Below are 19,794 nucleotides of genomic sequence, written 5' to 3' on the forward strand. Positions count from 1 at the left end.
CAAAACTAAGTTGTTGAACAGTTTTACCTAAAATGTGGTGGTTTTTTTCTATCTGTTTAAAAAAGGATTTGAATTAAAGGATTCAGAGTTAAAAGCTGTTATATTTTTTCACTCTACAAAAAGGAAAGTGAGGATGCAGTTACAGATAGTTCACCACAGATTCCCATTCCGAGGGGATCAAGTTTCTAGAAATATCCTTAACTCCAAATGCAGCTTTTTCTGAACCATTAGTGGGTCATTTAACCTGGAAAAAATCTGAAATCCCACGGGAAGTATCTGTCGCACCTGGCTACAAACTGCATGTCACACTGTTGCTAGGGGAAGAACACAAATATTACGTAAAATTTACATGACAAAAACTAATGACAAGAATAGGCTCAATAGATTTTCGGTATCCTTTTCTGTCCTAAAACATCCACTAGACTGAAAAGAAGGATGGAAGTTTTATTTAAATAGGGTGAATTAAAGTTTTAAGGAAACTCAAGTCCACATTTTCACCGAAGGACAAAACAAATTGTAAGCGGCAATTTTAATTCCTGAAACAAATCAAAAACATACAGGTCCTTTAGTGTTTTTACAAAGACTTTCCTAAAGGATTGGATTAATTTTGGTGGAGAACGGAAGAGGGAGGATTGCTTGCTGTGAGACTAAAAATCAAAGACAAACCCACACGATGCAATACTAGCATTTGAGAATATAACTTAAAAAGCACTGTCCTGTGAACAATCACTACTGATTACAGCAAAAATATTATACATTTACTTCTTTCATCTCTTAACATTATAAGATAGGTTGGGCAAATACTTGGCACCAAAAAATTGATGCATGATAGTTCCAATACGTTAAACAAAATGTACTATATTAGAACATTCATATTTAAAAATTTATGGCGACTTCTCATCCAAATTTAGATGGTTTTACTGCTTCCTAGGAATCTTGTTTATCCCTCTGGAAAACCAGCAAAGGACTGACTTCACCTTCTTTCCCAGTATCCAAGGTGTCTAAAGCTCCCAATGGAGACCTGAAGGGTATTACTGGATATTCAAATTACCAGTAACAAACCAGTGTCACATTTTAGCAGAATCTCCCCGCAGTGTCACAAAGCACGTCCCAGTTTTTCCAAAAGGCTTCCTCCCCCACCAATGTAACAAATCACTCCAGTGCCCGCTGGGTTTCACACACCAGCAGGACTAACACTGACCTGAACAAAACCCCCTGTGAGCCGTACCAGGAGCTAAGATAAGTTTACTCACCCTCTACTAATTATTAATTTGAATTTCCCGTTTGCAGAGTAACATTATTGTTAAATCTAACTATTGGCAGCACCTGTGCTGCTGGTTTAGTTTCTGGCAAGGGCAGTGCAGGTGCTGCTGCATTTGCTATACATTTTAATTGAACAAGTGTAATATACAATTCATATTTGAACATTATATGCCATCCCAGTCCACACTCTGTCCATCAAATCAATGTGATGCTGCAATGAATACACTGATTTAGCTAATGAAATTCCTCATCACACATCGTATCCGAGACAGATCCGGTGCTTTAGGATCAGGCTGGAGCCAGAGGCAATCGTAAGGAAAGAACCAAGGGAGCTTTTTGCAGATGAGAGTTCTGACAGTGTTTAATGGTTTGCAGCATCTGCCTGTCGAGGCCAGCCTTCCTCCTCCACTCCAGAGTCATACTCCTCTTCTGATGAATCCTTGGTGGGAGCCCTAGGATTGAAAGGAATGATCAGATACCTTAGACAGAGAGAGAAAAAAAACCAAGAGACACTTTCCATGGCTCCTGACAAACAGGTCACATGCACAGTGCCCCGTGACAAAAGTTCTGACCTTCTCATCTGGAAATGCTGCTGTGCACATCTGCATTGCCACACAGGCTCAATTAACCGAATTCAATTAGCCTTCTGATTTTCAGTAAGTTGTTTGATGTAATCAATAAATTTAGTATTTCTGGTGCTACACAAAATCACTTCAAGGAACCATCAGTGTAATACTTTTCACTCCAACAACACAAGCTTCAGCACAGACAAGGTGCTGAAATGGAGTAAATGTACCTTAGTGGAGAATGCTACTCAAACAACATTATAGAGACAGTTGTGATAGAGATCATTGACAGTGATAGAGACAAGACACAGTTCCTAAATTTCAGACTTGAAATTTGGGAACTCATTTTTAAACCAGTTTTAAACTGACCTATTCTCTCACAATTCCATCCTTCATTCACTGAAATTGTTGCCTCTTTTTTTAATGGGTATTTGTCCAGTGTTTTCAACATTTCACAATATTACCATACTCTTCATAACATTAAACTGATTATTTTAACAATAGTTCAGCAAATCAACAGATGTGCCTTTGTGGCTCTCCACTGCTGAAAGACTAATGTAGAAAACCATTGCAGACTGCACTTGTATCAAAAACCCCAAATCAGTGGTAAAAAGTAAGAAGGAACAAACAGCTTCATTTCAGAGATTTCAGTACAGTCACAAATGATTTTTAAAGTTCCACTGTTAAAATTTACTTCCATTCCTACAGGTATACATACACAAAAGTAACTTCACATATATTTATTTTAAAATTTCTGTTTAAAAACTACAGCAATACCAATTCAAAGTCTCTAGGACAGAATAGGCATGAATTCAGCTGTGTACAATATACAGAGCATTTAATCTTTTTTAGGTTGTGTGCACGGATTTGTGTTTATTCCATTAGAATACCTGTCTAGTTGTATTACTGGTCTGTTCTGCTACTTCTGTTACGGTTTTACCTAATGTATCCTGGCTCTTTTTTGCCTTCTACAACATCTTTGTCAACTTCCACACATACGATGTCAGAATTGGGCACTTCAAACATGGGCTCCAGCAGCAGCTTTTCCTACAAGAAAATGGGAGGGAAAATATTTCTGTATGGCCTCTGCTACATAAAAGGCGATTTTCAGAGCTAGAGAGTCTTCTTGGAAGAACTCTAAATACTCACAGCATTAGAGAGATTTATTTTGTCCATGTAAGGGCCAGAATTAAGGGTGGTTTTCACTGGAAACGGTCACAATTAGGTCCATACACACAAATGCAGGAAGCTTCCTTTATTGTTTGTAAGATTTAATTACTCACCATTATAGATCGAAGACCTCTGGCACCAGTTTTTCTGTCCAGGGCCAGTCTGGCTATAGCCTTCAATGCATCTTCAGTCACATTTAATTCACACTACACAGAGAAAAACAGCAAGTTCAGTTAATGACTTCATGTATAACTCAGCGTGTTGAATGCAAGCATTACTGAAAACAGCACTGTATTTATAAACATGAGCACCAAAGAGTCATCAAATAAAAACTCAAACCTTATCCATGCTGAACAGTGCCTGGTACTGAGGAACCACAGCATTCCGTGGCTCCGTAAGAATCCGTACAAGGGTTTTCTCATCCAGGCTGTGCAGAGGAACCACAACAGGCAAACGTCCCACAAATTCAGGAATCATGCCGAACTCGATGAGATCCCTGGCCTCCACGTGGCGCAGCAGGCGATCCTTCTCCTCTATATCCTCCTGTGGGTCAGACTCCCCGCTGATATTGGCCAGATCAGCTGCTGCTGCAGCCCTTCTGCCTTTCCCCATGTTAGATGGTGTCCCAAATCCTAGGTACTGCAAAACAAACACGTTCTGCTTAGAGAACTGTAATAACTAACTGAGTTTTCTTGATGTAAATAAATCACTTTCCATGAGTATTAAAAAATCTGCAGTGACTGATTATGTCATTACATACTAATTCGAGCTCAAGAAACTACTTAGAGTAAGATTAGACTCCTTGCATACAATCAGTTTCCTATAAAATTGAATTTCCTCAGTGAAAGATTAATATATCAGTACAAGAGCAATTTTTTTCTTGAAATAAAGAAGGTTATTAATATGTTGTGTGTCACTTTACAAGTACCAGTGACACTCATAGGTGAAGCAAATACAGGCAGGTTTGCTTACATGGGAAGCTACATGGATTACATGAACAATAACTTGAATTTCAGTCACTCCTTTAGTGCTAGAGACAGGGAGCACATTTTGTCAGAATGCTACAGCCAGAACCCTGTCCCCAGAAACTCATCTACAAGACAGTGACCTGCAGGACCAAGTATTTTAAGATGATGATGGCTTTTAGCACCACTTGCTGAAATAAAGAAATTTAGAGTGTTTACAAATAGAGCAAGACTTGTAAAAGTCAGTAGTTTGAACAGTAATCAAGATGATTTTTCAGCCCTGATGCACTCACTTTTTCATTTTTCCTCCTGCTGATAATTCTGTCAAGACCATTAAAAGCACCAGAAGCTACAAACAGAATGTTTGTTGTGTCAACCTGCACCGTTTCTCCGCGTAGTTTCCGAGAATTCTTTTCTGGAACGTTTACTATTGTGCCTTCAAGTAATTTTAACAAGCCCTAAGAAGGAAAGAAGAAATAAGCAATAAAAAATTTCCATTGTGTAGCATCATGTAAAAGGGAACACCATGATATGTTCACTTTCACAAATACACTTGTATTTTTTGCTCCCTTATGCCTTTATAGTAACAGTAAGTGTCCAAAAAAGTCAGTTTTCCCTATAAGACAATCCTACTCACAGACCAAAATGTTCCTTTGATGTGGCTCCCATGCACATTATGTATATAAAGATTAGCTGTTTTAAGAGCTTTGTTTAAATGGGAATTGTTACCTGTCCTTGGCTGCATTATGAAATGCCTGTCTGAATGCTGCAGACATTTTTTGAACTAAAATGTCTCCATAAGGATACCTCAAAATGCTTTTGAGATTATGTTTTTTAATGAAGTCAAGAGGAAAGATCTGTCTTTTGAAGGTGAATACTTAAGGAACTGAAGAACTATGACTCCATACATTCCCACTCAGGAAGTAAAATCATTCCATGGAAGTATTTACCTGTTGAACACCTTCTCCCCCAACGTCCCGTAACTGATGGATACCAGGAACACTGCCAATCTTATCTACTTCATCCAGAAAAACAATTCCTGCAGTTACAGAAAATGGGTTTAAAGAAGATCCTACTTTTTAAGAGAAGCAAGAATTTGCAGAGAATATTAAGATTTGAGAGAGCAGCAGTCTGTTCTACTTCCTGACTGCAAAAACATGTGTAATCTTGTCCAGTTATGGTCAAAACCAAAACTACAAAATACACCTTGAGCTCTTTTCAGATTTATTCTATCTGACTTATACTTTGGGTACATGCAGCAGGAACACTAATTTCAGGAATACTAGTGGTCTCAAAAGCTTAGAGCACCTCAATAAAATTAACAGTCTCTGAAACACACATTAAAAGTTTACCTTGCTGTGCTTTTTCTACGTTGTAGTTGGCATCTTGCAGGAGTTTTGCGATGACAGATTCGATGTCTTCCCCAACATAGCCAGCTTGAGTCAAGGTGGTACAATCACAGATAGCAAAAGGGACATCCAGGCATTTAGCCAGAGTCTGAGCCAGCAAGGTTTTACCTGGTAGAATAAAAGCTGCATGTTAGAACTGCCACACGTTTCTCTTAGAGCACACAAATCCAAGTACTTGAACAAGGACTTTTAACAAGGGTGTGTAGGGACAGAACAAGGGGGAATGGCTTTAAATTCAAAGAGGGTGGGTTTAGATGAGATTTTGGGAAGAAATCCTTTTTCTGTGAGGTGGGGAGGCCCTGGCACAGGGTGCCCAGAGAAGCTGTGGCTGCCCCTGGATCCCTGGAATTGTCAAAGGCCAGGTTGGACAGGGCTTGGAGCAACCTTGGATAGTGGAAGGTGTCCCTGCCCATGGCAGGGGTGGAACGAGGGGAGCTTTAAGCTACCCTCCAAACCAAACCATTCACCACAGGATCATCATTACTCTTATTAGACATTCTGAATCATACCAGCATCTTAATATAAGAGTATTTCCCAAGGGCGACAGCTTTCATAAGCAGTGGTTTTTACATTGGCAGGCTGTATTTCTGGTTTTAGTTTAATATACGTATTTAAGGCAGCTTGAAATGCGTACAGTACCACAAAATGTCACACAATATAAAAACCATAATACATGTACTTGCAGAGTTTAAAGATTAAATAAATCAGTAGTCCTTTGCAGACACTCAGGGTGCAGTGCAAAGTCCAATTGCTCCTGCTTTGAAGTTGGGAAGAAACAGAATTAAAATATTGTTTAGTGAGTGTTCTCCCAAAAAGTCTGCAAAATGTCATCACTTCAGCACAAACACTCCCAAGTCTTTATATAAAATAATCTCTCTTTCCAACCCCCTGCAACTAATCTGTCCCAGAGGTGAAACAGCACTAACTGCAGCATCTCAGCTTGCCAGCTAAAGCAGAGAAACTATAAATGCATTTTATTTCAGCTTAGTCCAAGTGGCATCTTTTATTCAGTCAGTAAATATAGGCATTAAAAAAAGAAAAAAAGAAAACCACACAACTACAGCTCATTCCTTTTTAAGGCCACTAGCTCAGCATGTTAAGATGGCAGGAAAGCACTGCAATGCCAATTTGAACTTCACAGTTTGGTTTTTTTAATAAACCAAATCTCAATAATCACAGAAGAGGAAAATCACTCATTAACAACAAATTCCATGAAAAATAGGACACCTATAGAAGCATGCAGCTGTATACCTGATCCCGTTGGTCCAAGCAGCAAAATATTACTTTTTTCAAGTTTAATGTCATCATTAGATGAATCTAGTACTTCTCCTCCCCGTTTTTCCTGAGGTATCTGCTGGTTCATTTGTTGCTGCATTGATGCTCCCAAAGCATTACCGTGTGGACTGATTCCAGCAATCTGCAGGAGTTCTGAGGAGAACAATAACAGCACTGTTTGAGCACCAACAAGATCTGTCACTGCCTTAAACACACAGTAACTGCTTGGTTCTTCTGCAAACCTGGAATTCTCTCTGTACTGAAGCTTACAGAGAGGAAAGCAACAGAAATAATAATAATACAATTATTACACAAACAGGAGTACCAATCATACTTTTGCAGAGGCATATAGGAAAAGAATTTCCAGTGGCACAGTGGATTACCTAAAAGTATTCCTCTGCATTAAAAAGCAAGAGGATTTTTCAGTCTTTACAAATATACTCATTTTAACTGTAATTTCCTTTTCTTTTTTTAACATATGAGAAGAAATAAACCCAAGCTGTTGATTTCCACGATGAAAAAGTACAAGCACTGGACTTCACCCAACATTTCAAACTAGCAGTCACTAAAGACTGTTCTCCATGTCATTAAAGGAGGTATTGCAGAGGAGGACATGAGGAGAGGGTTCACTTACTTGTAAATCTGTACTCATCCTCCCGTCTTCTGATTTCTAATTCTAAGAGAGAGGATGAAAACAGTCATAAAATAAGTTTATAAAAGCTTATAAATTCTCCACCTCTTGCCCTCTTCTGAATACATCTCACCACTGTCTATCAATGTATTTCTAACAAGAAATCCCCACAAGAGCTATTTTGTATTGCTGTCAAAATCAACCCAAATCCCAAATTACATGTTTTTAAAATGTCAGCAAGCTATCTAGTTCTAAAAACAACAACAACCTTTTACCTGTAATTAGATTTTCACTGTAAAACCAATTATGGAAGGGAAAAAAATGCAATAATTTTGGTTTGAAGAGGCTTCCTCAAACTCTTCCTGAGTGTTTCAATGTAAGACTTTGTTATAAGACAGCACTCTGAAATATGTAAATATTCACTGTCAGTCTCTCTGGGTATGGACCATGGTATCTCCCTGTGGAGGGTCAGGAATTTCCTGGTGCCAGGTACACAACTGCCCTCTTACCATTACCACAACACTGCTATTAATGTTCCCTCCTCATTTAAAAGACTTCTTTATGTTAATTCAAAAAACAAAGAAGATTTCTGTGGTAACTTTTGCAAGACAGAACAAAACACCTTAAAAAAAAAAAAAACCCACCCAAGGTACACTTTGAGTCTGAGATGGTAACTTAATCCCACTTCTAAAAATAAATTAGATCAACATAGCTACAAACTTACTCAGCAGCAAAAGCACTGCCAGGAGTAACTCCACCTACACCTGCTAGATATGGAACAATACTGTGGTGAGCAGCAGATGCTGCCAGCAGGAGCAAGGGAAGTCAGAAATCCACGGACTCGTCAATTTGCAACACCTATGCAAAATATCACCTTCCTGATCTGCATTGTTGCTTGCAGATTAAGCAGCAGATTGACCGTTAGTAGTAAATGAGATTAGAAAGAAAAGATTAGGAGACTCACTTTAGAAAGTTAAAGGAGAATATCCCCTAATATGTATCAGTGAAAAGAGCTAAGCACTAATATGGTAAGCACCATAAACTTTCTGATTACCATTTAAATAAATCACACAAGTCCACAGTGAAAACTGTATTTAGTAGGAATTAGTATAGATCATTTCAGTTAGAGAACATCTACTGTCAGGGTAAAACCATTCTTAGATTTCTTATGTTAGGGCCCTGAAATGGTAATTTATTTGACCAGAAAAATACTAAATATCATACAAACCTCTTGGTGTTAAAGAAGTCTGTTTCTCAACTTCTGCTTGCTGTCTCAGGTTAGATGGGATATTATTGTAGATTCTTTTGTAATGATTATACACAGCAACTGAAAGCACCTTCTTTGCAAAACACTGACCAACAACGTATTTGTCGAGGTAGTTGTAAATCTGAAAAACAGCTTCATCTTAGTAACACTTCTAAATCCTCTGGCAGCAGAAAAGGCAAAATAGTATATTGTGCCAAAGATGGACTTTGGCCTGAATTGTTACAGACCTGAGAAATAGAAACTAACATTCAAAAGACAAAACATATTCCTGTTGATAAGTTTACATAAAAAACATGCTGCTTACACACACATATTGGGTCTGCCAGTTCTGCCCTACTAATATGTAAGCCCACTGCCATTTTCACCCAAAATTTTATGAGGAACAGAAATTTTAAGAACACTTATTTCCTTAAAGAAGGCATATCAAGGAGCTGTGTGCAGGTTCAGAAACCATGACAGTCCACCAGGAACTGAGAAACATAAAAGGCTTCCTCACTCATCTCCAGAGGGAAACTAAATGACTTCAGAAGGACTATGGCCACAAGTTAATCAGCTACAGCTCTCACACAAACCCACACTAAATAAAAAGCTCTGCAGCTACAGAAAGAAGCTGCTAAAATAAGGAATGCAAGGCCATAGTGAGAAAGAAAAGTTACTAAGGTTGGTGAGGGCTGAGGTCAGCCTCAAGGTCAGAGGAGAAAATGAAGTCACAAGACAAAGATAGAGGAAAACAAGCTCCAATACCTTTATTGGATCTACTTGTTCCCTTTATCAGTGCTCTGCTGGGTCACACAGCTCACAAAGGTTTAATCTTGAGCTAATCATCTTTATTGTTTGTTGCTTTGTCCCAGCAGCCCATTACACACCTGGTGCAGATTCAGGGAAGCTGCACCACACAGGGACTCTGGGACAATTCAGAAGGTAAACCTTCTTAAAAGGTATTCCTTAAAAAACATACCTTTTTCGGTGGAGGTGGTGGCTTCTGCTGGAATGCCAATTTCACAGCTTCTGCTGCCGACTCAGGCTCTTTAATGATGCTCTTTTTTGTGTCTGCCTCTGACAGGACAACAAAAAAGTGGTGACACTTTTCACACTTCACAAAACGGGTGGAAGCTGCAGAAAAAGTCAAACAAAACAGTAAGAGGAATTGCTTCTGTCCAAGTTCATCACACAGGACAGGCACTTGTAAGACAGCACAGCCACTCTGTTTACACAACACTTGTCCCTCGCTCATCTTAGAACATTTAAAAGCTACTATTGGCCTATGAAATTTGACACAGAGGGAACACAATCTTCCCCCAAAAATCAGAATGCTGGGCAGCAACCAGACAATGGGTTAAACACAAAACTCTTTTTGATACTTATCCAGCAGCACCACACTCAGGAGAGGATACTTTACACTTCTAAGAGAGACAAAATTAATGAGCAGACTTTAGCTATACAGGCAATGTTCCCAGCTCTCAAACTGACAGCAAAATAATACTGTGGTTAGGCACAGACTAAAATGCAGGAAAGCAGTCTAGAATATCAAAGACAGCATTACAGGAGGGCTGTGGCAGCTGCTGCTCCCTGCATCCCACTGGCTTTGGAACACTGTGCCTCAGGCCTGAGCCACCCAAGGCCAGGACCCCGAGCACAGGGGTCACCCAAAGGGCTCATCCCAACCAGAGGCAGCTCTGGTATGCAGCACACCATCAGGACTTGGATGTTCTGCAAGATCGTCTGCTTATTTGTTTTTACTGTCAAGACTAGAACAAATTTCTTTTGAATTCCAAAAGCTAAACCTTCCTACTGCTGACTTTGTGAACTATGTCTCAAGAAATCTGCAAAGGTTGGTTTCATAAGCCTGAAAATGAGAACCTGCATTGCTTTTCTTTTCCTTTGGCAAAGCAAAGCTGAAACAATAAAAACAGACAGTACAGAAGAATAATAAAAGTAATTCAGAATAGATCCTTTCTACCCATATTACTATGCTATTAAATGCAAATCATGAGCAATAGGATAGATTTAAAGGAAATGTACTACAAAATGTATTTATTTAAAAGTAAAGTGTAGAAAAACAATGCCATGAAAACTTCAGTGTCAGAACTTCTGAAATCATAACAAGTTTTTAGAAAATGGCTTCAACACCGTAGCACCAGCTGACTGTAACAACAGCCTCTAGCAATAAACAAGCTGCTTATTTATAACTTGTTGTCTCCCACAGGACTGGCATCAGCAGAAGAGGAGTGGCTGGGACTTTTCTTACCATTAATCCCACCTTATACCTGGATAAGCAAGACCAACAGATTACTTTAAGAATGTAGCAACTAATACAGTGACCAAGACAGCTTTATTAACTTTGCTTCAAAGAAATTCTCTGTAACACCCTGAAAGTTTTCCTGGCAACCTTCCAAATTACTGTTATCTGCCACATGGGAATGTGATGGAAATCCACTTGCACAAACCCATTCTTCTTACGTAACTATTATTTAGCAACAATATTGTAGGGAAAAAAAGCAACCCAGCCTTTCTCCCAGGGCTCACTCGAAACAGCTCTGATATTCATGATGACTACAGTGCCATGAGGCTGTTCTGCTTCCTTATACAAGGCTTATTTTGGATAGAATAGCCATGAGAATGGTCGTTCCCTTTAGAGATCTGCATGAATGATTTAAAAAATCCCAGAAAATAAGGAGTGGGCTGTAAGAGCAGTATGGGGCATCTTTAAAACTTCACTAAAAGCAAAATGAGTACACAACTGAGTTGCAGGCAACTTTGCTAATCCTAAATACTGGCAATGTTTTCATATGTTCTTTTAGCAAAGACATAAATGCACAACACAAAGAATATCCATGTCAAATTACCTCCCTGTCATTAAGATGTCTGCAAATATTTACAGTGTGCCAAAATTCAAGTCAAGTGTTGTTTTTAATCAGACAACATTGCCACAGAGGCTGCTTTGGCAAGGGCATTTCGAAAGTAGGTGTGAGTTGACCTTGCCAAAAAGAAATTCCAGGTTTTTACAAAACATAGAGGAAATAGAGACAACCAGAGGATTAAACTCAAAAAGAATTGTAGGGCTGAGATAATGGGCTACTATCAAACTGTTTTAAGGTAAAAAAAATATAACAAACCAGGAAAAAGAAAGCAGGGAAGCTTCTGAGTATGTGCAGTAGTAGGGAAGTGCTGCTTTGGAGGATGGCATCAGGTGGGGACAGTAAAAGCAGCATCCAGAAAAGGCTTCTTATGTTAATCAGCTTTACAGCTATTGGATTTCACTCTACATCTGAGGATCAAGTCTTATTTCATTGATCACAAACTCTCCTTACAGACTTTCACAACCCAAAACAATACAGGAACTGCTGAGAAAGGAGGTCAAAGCAAAATGACTTTTTGTTTGCCTCATATTTTTCTTTCATTGTTAATTACTGGAAAACCATTGCCAAGCAAATCTTTCTGCAAGATCTGCAGATACAAAGTGAAGCTCCATCAAAAACAAACTCCACTAGAAAACCAGCCTGTCACACTGCCACACTTAATTTCCTAATGAATGTGGCTTTTATTCAGTATTTTGTTTCCCTACTTCTCTCAAAATGACTGAAAATCTAATATTTAAACTCAAACAAATACTAATTGCATGTTTTCCTTTGGTTTTAGGTACTTATGTAAGGCTCTGCAGTTTGGCAATTCAAACCGGAACTGTGCAAATTCATCATTTTTCCTGACTAAGCAACAACAAAGGCTTATCCAAAAAAATCAAGTTACAGTAGGCTTAATACAACTTGCAACTCATTCATTTTGGGCAGAATGGGACAGATTTCTTTTTCTCAGTTTTTGTTTTCTTTTTTCAAATAAATTTTAAGATAATTACAAGTTCTGTTGTGATTGGGAAGCAGTGTGCTCAAATTAACAGACTAAACCAGAATAACACAGGTCCAGAAAAAACCTCACCAGGACTCACAGGAACTAAAAAAAGTTGGTTTCCAGTCCCAAGCTGTTTACAGAACCTGTGTTATTCTGATGCTCCAACTCAAGTGGGTTTACTACTTGGGAATTTTAGATTGCATCTATCAAGATACATTCTTCCACAGTGTTGGTATGAATAAATCACGTTCCCAAGGTTTCCAGGCATACTTAAGTGTTCCCAGCAACACTGACAAAACACTAAATCACATCCCTGCTTTCCAGGGATGGTTCTGGGACAATGCTTGAATGGTAATTCCAGATAAAAGCACAGACTGCAGTACCAAGGGAAACACACCAGTGAAGTGAGAGAGTTTCCAAAACATCTCTGCCTGCTCATGAATCATAAGAAGGTAAATGAGATTAAAAATCCTTCTACTGTTTCCAACCACACCTAGTCCAGGGAGAGACCACACTGAACACCAGACAGGATCATATTTCTAGTTCCATGGACTAGTGCCAGGTTTTGCAGAATACCTTGTTGCCTATAGTTTCAAACAAACTGGAAAAACAGCCTTACTTCTGCAGGGAAACAGCAACTGAAAACTGATCCTTTCTTTGACATAAAGAAATATACTCCTATTATTATAAAACTGTCATGTGATTCATGACATTTGATAATTTAAAATACTATTTTATATGAGTAGCAGCAAATAACAGCACATCCACTCATTATTTTTGCCAGCTGTTGTATTAACAACTGCTGAACACGTTTATGCTGACCTTGTCTTAAGCCTCTAGTACACAAGTCTGATGATGACTTGTTACTTCCTCCTTGAGCCCCAACAATTAAAAATGACCATTTTCTTTCTGACAAAAGTGGTTTTTTTCTAAGCTGGTCTCATTAGTGCTGAAATAAGGTATGAAATGTCTTCAAGTCTGATAGAACCTAAAGAATAAATAGCATTAATATGGATTATACTTAAAAAAAATAAAAATAGCAGTTGCTGCTGGAGAACAGGCAATTTGGATTTTCTAGTTGAACTTTACTATTTGGAATGTATTAGAGCTCTGACTTTGCCATGGAAGACTGTTCTAGTAAGCCATCTGTCAGATACTAATTCCTCTGCTGGATAAGCACTTTGGTTATAGTACATGCAGGATTAAAGTTTTATTATTTAGGAAAGAAAGGACAGACATTACAAACGCACATATATAAAGTATATACTTATATAATAGAGATATGAAAGTATCTGTAGCTAAAATGGTATTAAGTATAAAAGGCCATGAATGATTTAAAAAATGCATATTCACAGATGCAATGTGAATTCCACTACCACATTCCCACCCATCATGGGAATAGCACAAATGTACCCACGGAGACAATAAATGGGTACAGCAACAAAGCCAAACTAAGCATAACAAAATTTCTGGCACCATATAATTTGGTAGGCCAACACTCAGCCATCAGGACTATACTAAATCACAAAGTCCCACCTGTAACTATTTTTAAACAAGTTAAGTTTTAAGGAAAACTTACACACAAAGGTCTCCACGTGTGTGCACAAGTCCCCACACTTTGGGCAGCGCAGTTGGTTCCCTCCTTTCCCAGAGCTTCCAGAGCTTGACTTTTTACCACCACCCTCACCAACAGATTTCTAAAAGAGATTTCCAGACAATTAGCCCCAAACAATGGAGCTGGTACAGTAAACATCTAGCAGTGTGCTTATGGAATCAGATAATTTGAATTTTGCAATAGCTGAATGACAAAATAGCTATCGTCAGGATTTTTTAAAGGCTTTGGAAACTTAGAAGAATGTGACACAAACAGTTGGGAGTGTTTTACTTTTACAAATTATTTACAAATGCATCTGCATTTCCCAGGTCTGCCCAGGGAAGAGGTAGCCCATACCGGCATTAGAGCTGCTTGACTGGCCCTAAAACAATAACAAGCTGTGTCAACAGTGTTTTGATAGTGGATTTTGATGTTTTAATGCCATACAAGAAAACAAATCATATTTAGAGAGTATTTTACTATCTCAACTGTGTGGGTTCTAAGAATTTCTGAAGCCACAGCTCCTCTCACTTCCTTGGCAGGTGTAGCAATCTGTGCTGAAACATGAATTTCAGGGTGCTTGGAAATACTGCATTTTTTACTTGCATCTGTATCTATGCCTTTATACTCTGATTAATACAAGGCATTATATTCTAGGAAACAGCAAAAATCTCTCTTCCCGTTTCTAAGGCAGTTCTTCATTTTTTAAACCTGTCTTGACTACTGATTTCTCCTCACAATCCTCTTCAAGAAAAAAAAAACCCACAATTTTTTTCATCTTTTTTTTTTTTTTTTTAAGTTTAATTGCACCTTCAGAACAGACCTGTGTCCCCTGGACAATTCCTCAGGTTCACAACACAGCATACTGAGGCAAAGTTATTGCCTGTGAACTCTCAAAATGCTATTTGCTGACTAAAGAGCAGTTTTATTCTCAGGTAATCATTTATCTGAAGAAGCTGTTTATTAACTATAATTATAGGGAATGACTAGGATATATAAATAGACTACTACTAACAAAAGGTGAGCTCATGTCCTCACTGACTTGTCTTTACTTAAGACAAACCAGTTCTAAGCCCAGAAACATATTTTAAATGTATTTTTTTAAAGTCTACTTGGGAGCACCAGGCTTTTGAAGGAGAATAGCTCTGATTACTACTCTTTCCTAACATCCTGAAACCTGTTCCTATGACATCCCATAAAGTTTTCAAGTTTACACTGGGCAAAAAGATTTATAAAACTGGGAAAAGCATTGTGGGATGTTTACAAGGTTTATCTCCTAACAAATTCACAATACAATTTATTTTTTCTTCACTGCCAGTTGCAGCAGTTTGAAGGATTAGAAATGTCAGGAGTTGGCCAAAATTTCGAGATTAATTTTAAGTAAAAAAAAGCAAAAAAAATTAAGGAACATTTTACATAAACTATTGAAACCCCCAGTTTGTGGAGATTACCTTGCTTCCATCTCCAGAACCATCCTTGCTTGCACCATCCTTTGAAGCAAAATATGCTGGTGTTTCTGAAAAGTTTCTAAGAGGAATTCGTTTTAGGGAACAAGTTTCAAAAGTTCCAAGTTTTCCTAAAACAGGGATGCGTGTACGACCACAAGTAATACCTAAAAAACAAAGGAAAAAGGGGGAAAAAAGAAATAAAGTAAGTTAAATACTAAAAATACTCCCATTTTAATTCCATTGCCACCAAATCTCAAAACTGATTTACTTTAAGTGGAGTTTAAACGTTTTGGCAACACAATTCAGCTCTGAACATACATATTTCAGTCATTCAAAGTAAATGATCTTTACCGCCTTAATGTTCATCTCATTAAAAGCTGCCTGGGTTTTCTAAAAAAGACCCCAAAGTAATTCCAGGTCCTCTAACACCAAACAAGTGAGAGTCCTCTGGTGGCATGAAATAGGGAATATCCCAGTTATGAAACTGATCCTGAAGATGATAAGCATAATCAACTTACAGCTTTTATTGTGAAATTATTCAAACCCCCCCCAAGAGAAACTTTTGAAGAGTCTCTTTATTATGCAAATTCAGGTGTTTCAGACTCAATGACTGCACGTCTGGATTTGGCTTTCGCTTGGGAACTCCACTAAAAATTAGTTTCCAGGAATTTGAGGCACCTCTTGGCAACAAAAATTGTGCTGAGGAAAACTGAGAAGCCGTGTCCTATTTGGCACTCACCGAGTGCCGGCACCGGCAAACTCAGCGTAATCTTAACTTTGCTGAAATACCTCACTGCCAACATGAAAAAAAACCTCACTGAGAAACTAAACAGCCTTTTCCTTCTCTTGCAACACTGTCAGGATTGCATTTCATGGCTGGGTATGACGTGAGCCAACATATGTTGTGCTTGTGATTTCAACATCAACAACAGCCTGGAATCAATATCTCATCTCCCGCATTTAAAGTGGTGAATTTCTCACTTGCTCCCTGGTTTTGATAAGGACTCTGTGCCTTACACACAGCAGAGCTGTACAGCAACACGGCAATTACAAACTTGCTGACAATACAGAGTTTTACTGTTATAGGGAGGAGAGAATCCTATGGAAAATCCAAAAACTCTTCAAAAAATAAGAAATAGTAAGAATGGCAAGAGAAGCACAGGTTATTTGCTCTGAAAGAGGAAACAACAGCAACCAAGCTGAAAGAGGATATTCTGAAAATTCTGAAAATTCACCTTGTTACTATAACAAGAAGGGAGAAAAATAAAGAAGAGGAACCTAAATTTGCCAGGAAAACTCTTACAGGCCTCTGCAAAGTCACAACGAAGATTACAGTGTCAAATGAGATTTGAGGCTGGTTTATTAACTTACATGCTGCTTAAAGATTCCTGAACCTGAAGATGACTTGTTGCTATTTTTAACATGACTAAAAATTAATCTTTTAAAAAAATCTCTTAACAGCATTGCTTCTGTCTGTAAATGTGAGGGAGGAATAACAATCCATGAGCTTCCCATTTTAAATTCTGCTGAGTGCCACTGCAACACATTTTAGATTACACAGGATAAGCTATGAAAACATCACAGAAAACTTGAAAACATTGGCTGGCTCGCAGAAACAGCTGTGTCTTTTAACTGAATGTGCAGAGAACTCTGTGACTCTGTGTGCCAAGTGCACTTGTCAGTAAAGAATAAATTTTGGTGAGTGTTTACAATGCAATAGCTGTTCTGAGCAGTTCCCTGTCTTGGAGGCTCATTCCTCAGAGGTGGTTCTTTCACTGATATTTGGTTAAGAAACTGAGAAAAGACCCCTTAATATAAAACAACGACCATGTTGCCTCCCTTGAACAAAACCTGAAGTCACACAGCTTTTTCCTTGTAACACGGGGAGATTTGGCCTGTGAAATGCTGAAGCACTAACACAAAAGCTCAAACATTTCAGTCCTCATTTTAATTCAGAGCGCTCTTGTGAGACAGAAAATGCACTGAGAACTGTATGTGATGAACTATGAGACCTTACACAGCACAGAGCACTGAGTACTCTGAGTACCGTGAAGAGTAAACCAGGGGGGAAAAATACTGCTACATCAGCTTGTGGCTAAGCCTCATGTGCTTATCGTGAGGGCTGAGTGGTGGTTTTCTGACAAAATATCATTGTATAATTAGACACTGAAGCAAGAAAGTTATCATCACTACTTCCTCGTGCCAATAAGCCCAGGGTTTTTTCAGAGGAAATCAACATTCCAGCCCAATGCCTGGCAGCTGCCACCAGCCCATGCAGACTCTGATAAATGCTCCAATGTGTAAGAGCTGGCAGGATTTGCTCACACACCTGGCACGGTGGCTCAGGTGATGTTTGTTTTTTTTTCTGGAGCACTAAATTCAAAGGACGTGTCCCTGACATCGTTGGCAGCAATGAAACCAACCCAGCATGCTGGGATCTGTGTGTTAAGAAACGATGGGAAGCTCCTTAACACCTTATTAACCTTTAATTGATATTTGATGAAATAAATACAGACTTTTGGGCCAAGCCTGAGGGATCTTGGAGGCATCTATTGCTCAGGAAAGTGACAGGGAGACTGTCACAAACTGTCCCACATACCACTCGATTGATTACATTGATTTGTGCACTCTGAACTCTCTCAAGTTTGCACCAACCAGCAACAGCAAACAAAGCACCTGGCAGAAGACATAATTTAATATAAAAGACATAAAAAAATAACATACATTTATTTTTAAACAACTTTCATTGAAAGCTGATGGATAAATAATTGCATTGCTCTATCTGGATTTTATTCTCCTTTGCTCTTTTACATGATTCTTTTGAATCTTAGTTCTGATCAAAACACCCACGAATTTTAAAAAAGATCATTCTGTAATGAATTCCAAACTGTACTTGCTTTAAAGTTGATTTGTTTCGCAGGGGTTGCATATGGCCAGACAGGCTAGACTTGAAAGTACAGGTTTGAACCTTGCAGCACAGGTGATATTTGAGATATAAATGTAAAGTCACCTACAAAGAGTTAACTCACTTCTCAATGGCAGTAAATGATCTCTGACTCATCAGGCTATTGTTGAGGGTAGAGTAATTGAAAATATTGTTGCAAATGTGGCAACAGAGAGATTTTTCAGCACAGTTTGGGGGTGCTCTGCTGCTCACCTAAAGCAGCATATGGTTTGTCTGTTCTCAGTACCCCCAAGAATACCATGAAAAGGATAAACAAGGGAAAAAATAAAAAAGAAACAGCCTCGTACAGCCCTCAACTTCCAGTGAGTAGCTAGCACAGTCTCGTCCTTCTATCAAGTTGGAAATAATTAATTTTATTAACTAAGCCCATCTTTGTGAGAAATAGTTCAAGTTTAGACGACCACAAAGGTAAGCTTTTAATTAATTAAGGTAATTAAGCCAGTTTTAAGCTAATTAAATACATTTAGTCGCACTGCAGGGTAACACACACTGTCCGACAGCTGCTGAGCATCCCTTCTGTTGAAATAAATTCGATTCCCGCATTACATTTCCCCATAGCGAGGGCAAATTCTCCAATACTTCACACCACGTAACGCTGCCCTTACCCCCACTCGCACCGCGCGGGTGACACCGGCAAACGGCTAAAAGGAGGAGGAAAAGGGGCAAGGCCGCCGCGTCCCGCCGCTGTCACAGCGCGATAAGGGCAGCGGCGGGGCCGGGGCGCCCCTCAGGGCCGCGGGCCCAAGGGCCCGACCCCGCCGGGCCCGGTGAGGAGCGGCCGGAGCGCGGTTACCTCTGCGAGCGGAGGGCAGCGTGGAGCCGAACAGGCGGGCGGCGGCGGCGCAGCTGTGGCAGGCGGACATGGTGCAGCGGCCGCGGGCCCGGCCGGCTCCCCCCGCCGCCGACAAGGCCTCGCTGGCGGCGGTCCGGCCCCGCCCGCCCCGGTAACGCCCCCGTGACGGCCCCGCGCGTCACTGCGGGACTGCGGATCCCAGCGGGCACCGCGCCGCGCCGCGCCCCTCACGAACGCAGCCGCCGCGCGGGGCATTATGGGAAGTGTAGTCCCGACAGCGAATGGTTGCGTGGGGGCCGCGTGGTATTGAGGGAAATACAGACCGGCAGCGCCCCCGGACTCTCTCGGTCTGTTCCGGGCACACCGTCCAGGTGTGTGTGTTCCCGGTGATTCCGCCCTTTAATTCCTCTTTCAAAATACGATATGACAGGAAGATATCCCTTTGATCACAGATTTTTTTTAAAGCTTTTCGTTGAGATGTGAGCCGAAGAACTTCAGGCAAACTGAAGGGATTTTGGGAGCGAATAGAAAATGATGGCGCGAGTTGTGGGGTGGTCTTCAAGCAGGGAAGAGCACTGTATAAATATGTGTTATCTAATGAA

General features: G+C 39.6%; 1 protein-coding gene across 3 annotated transcripts; it reads right to left on the minus strand.

Moving 5' to 3' along the window:
* Positions 1-430: 430 nt before the first annotated feature.
* CLPX (caseinolytic mitochondrial matrix peptidase chaperone subunit X) lies at positions 431-19,350 on the minus strand. 3 transcript variants are annotated; one of them, XM_063412813.1, is made up of 14 exons: positions 19,193-19,350; positions 15,438-15,598; positions 13,972-14,089; positions 9,505-9,659; positions 8,508-8,667; positions 7,283-7,324; positions 6,625-6,801; positions 5,317-5,481; positions 4,915-5,003; positions 4,258-4,422; positions 3,339-3,638; positions 3,113-3,205; positions 2,770-2,876; positions 431-1,715 (listed from the first exon to the last, which is right to left on the minus strand). In XM_063412813.1, exons 1-14 carry the CDS (start codon positions 19,260-19,262, stop codon positions 1,625-1,627), a joined length of 1,893 nt encoding a protein of 630 aa, XP_063268883.1. In that variant the 5' UTR covers positions 19,263-19,350; the 3' UTR covers positions 431-1,624. The 3 variants fall into 3 exon arrangements, with proteins under 3 accessions (XP_063268883.1, XP_063268885.1, XP_063268884.1); XM_063412815.1 differs by having other exon boundaries at positions 2,720-2,876; XM_063412814.1 differs by lacking the exon at positions 7,283-7,324.
* Between the last annotated feature and the right edge of the window lie 444 nt (positions 19,351-19,794).

This window comes from Prinia subflava, chromosome 15 (assembly GCF_021018805.1).
Source record: "Prinia subflava isolate CZ2003 ecotype Zambia chromosome 15, Cam_Psub_1.2, whole genome shotgun sequence".
NCBI classification, from domain to species: domain Eukaryota; kingdom Metazoa; phylum Chordata; class Aves; order Passeriformes; family Cisticolidae; genus Prinia; species Prinia subflava.

What these genes read in the sequence shown, in the direction of transcription:
- CLPX (XM_063412813.1), bottom strand. Translation starts at nt 19,262, where the DNA reads ATGTCCGCCTGCCACAGCTGCGCCGCCGCCGCCCGCCTGTTCGGCTCC. An exon ending in CACTGTTCAGCATGGATAAG is followed by an intron (nt 3,206 to 3,338) that starts GTTTGAGTTTTT and finishes TTCTCTGTGTAG; the next exon opens with TGTGAATTAAATGTGACTGA. An exon ending in AAAGAGCCAGGATACATTAG is followed by an intron (nt 1,716 to 2,769) that starts GTAAAACCGTAA and finishes TTTCAATCCTAG; the next exon opens with GGCTCCCACCAAGGATTCAT.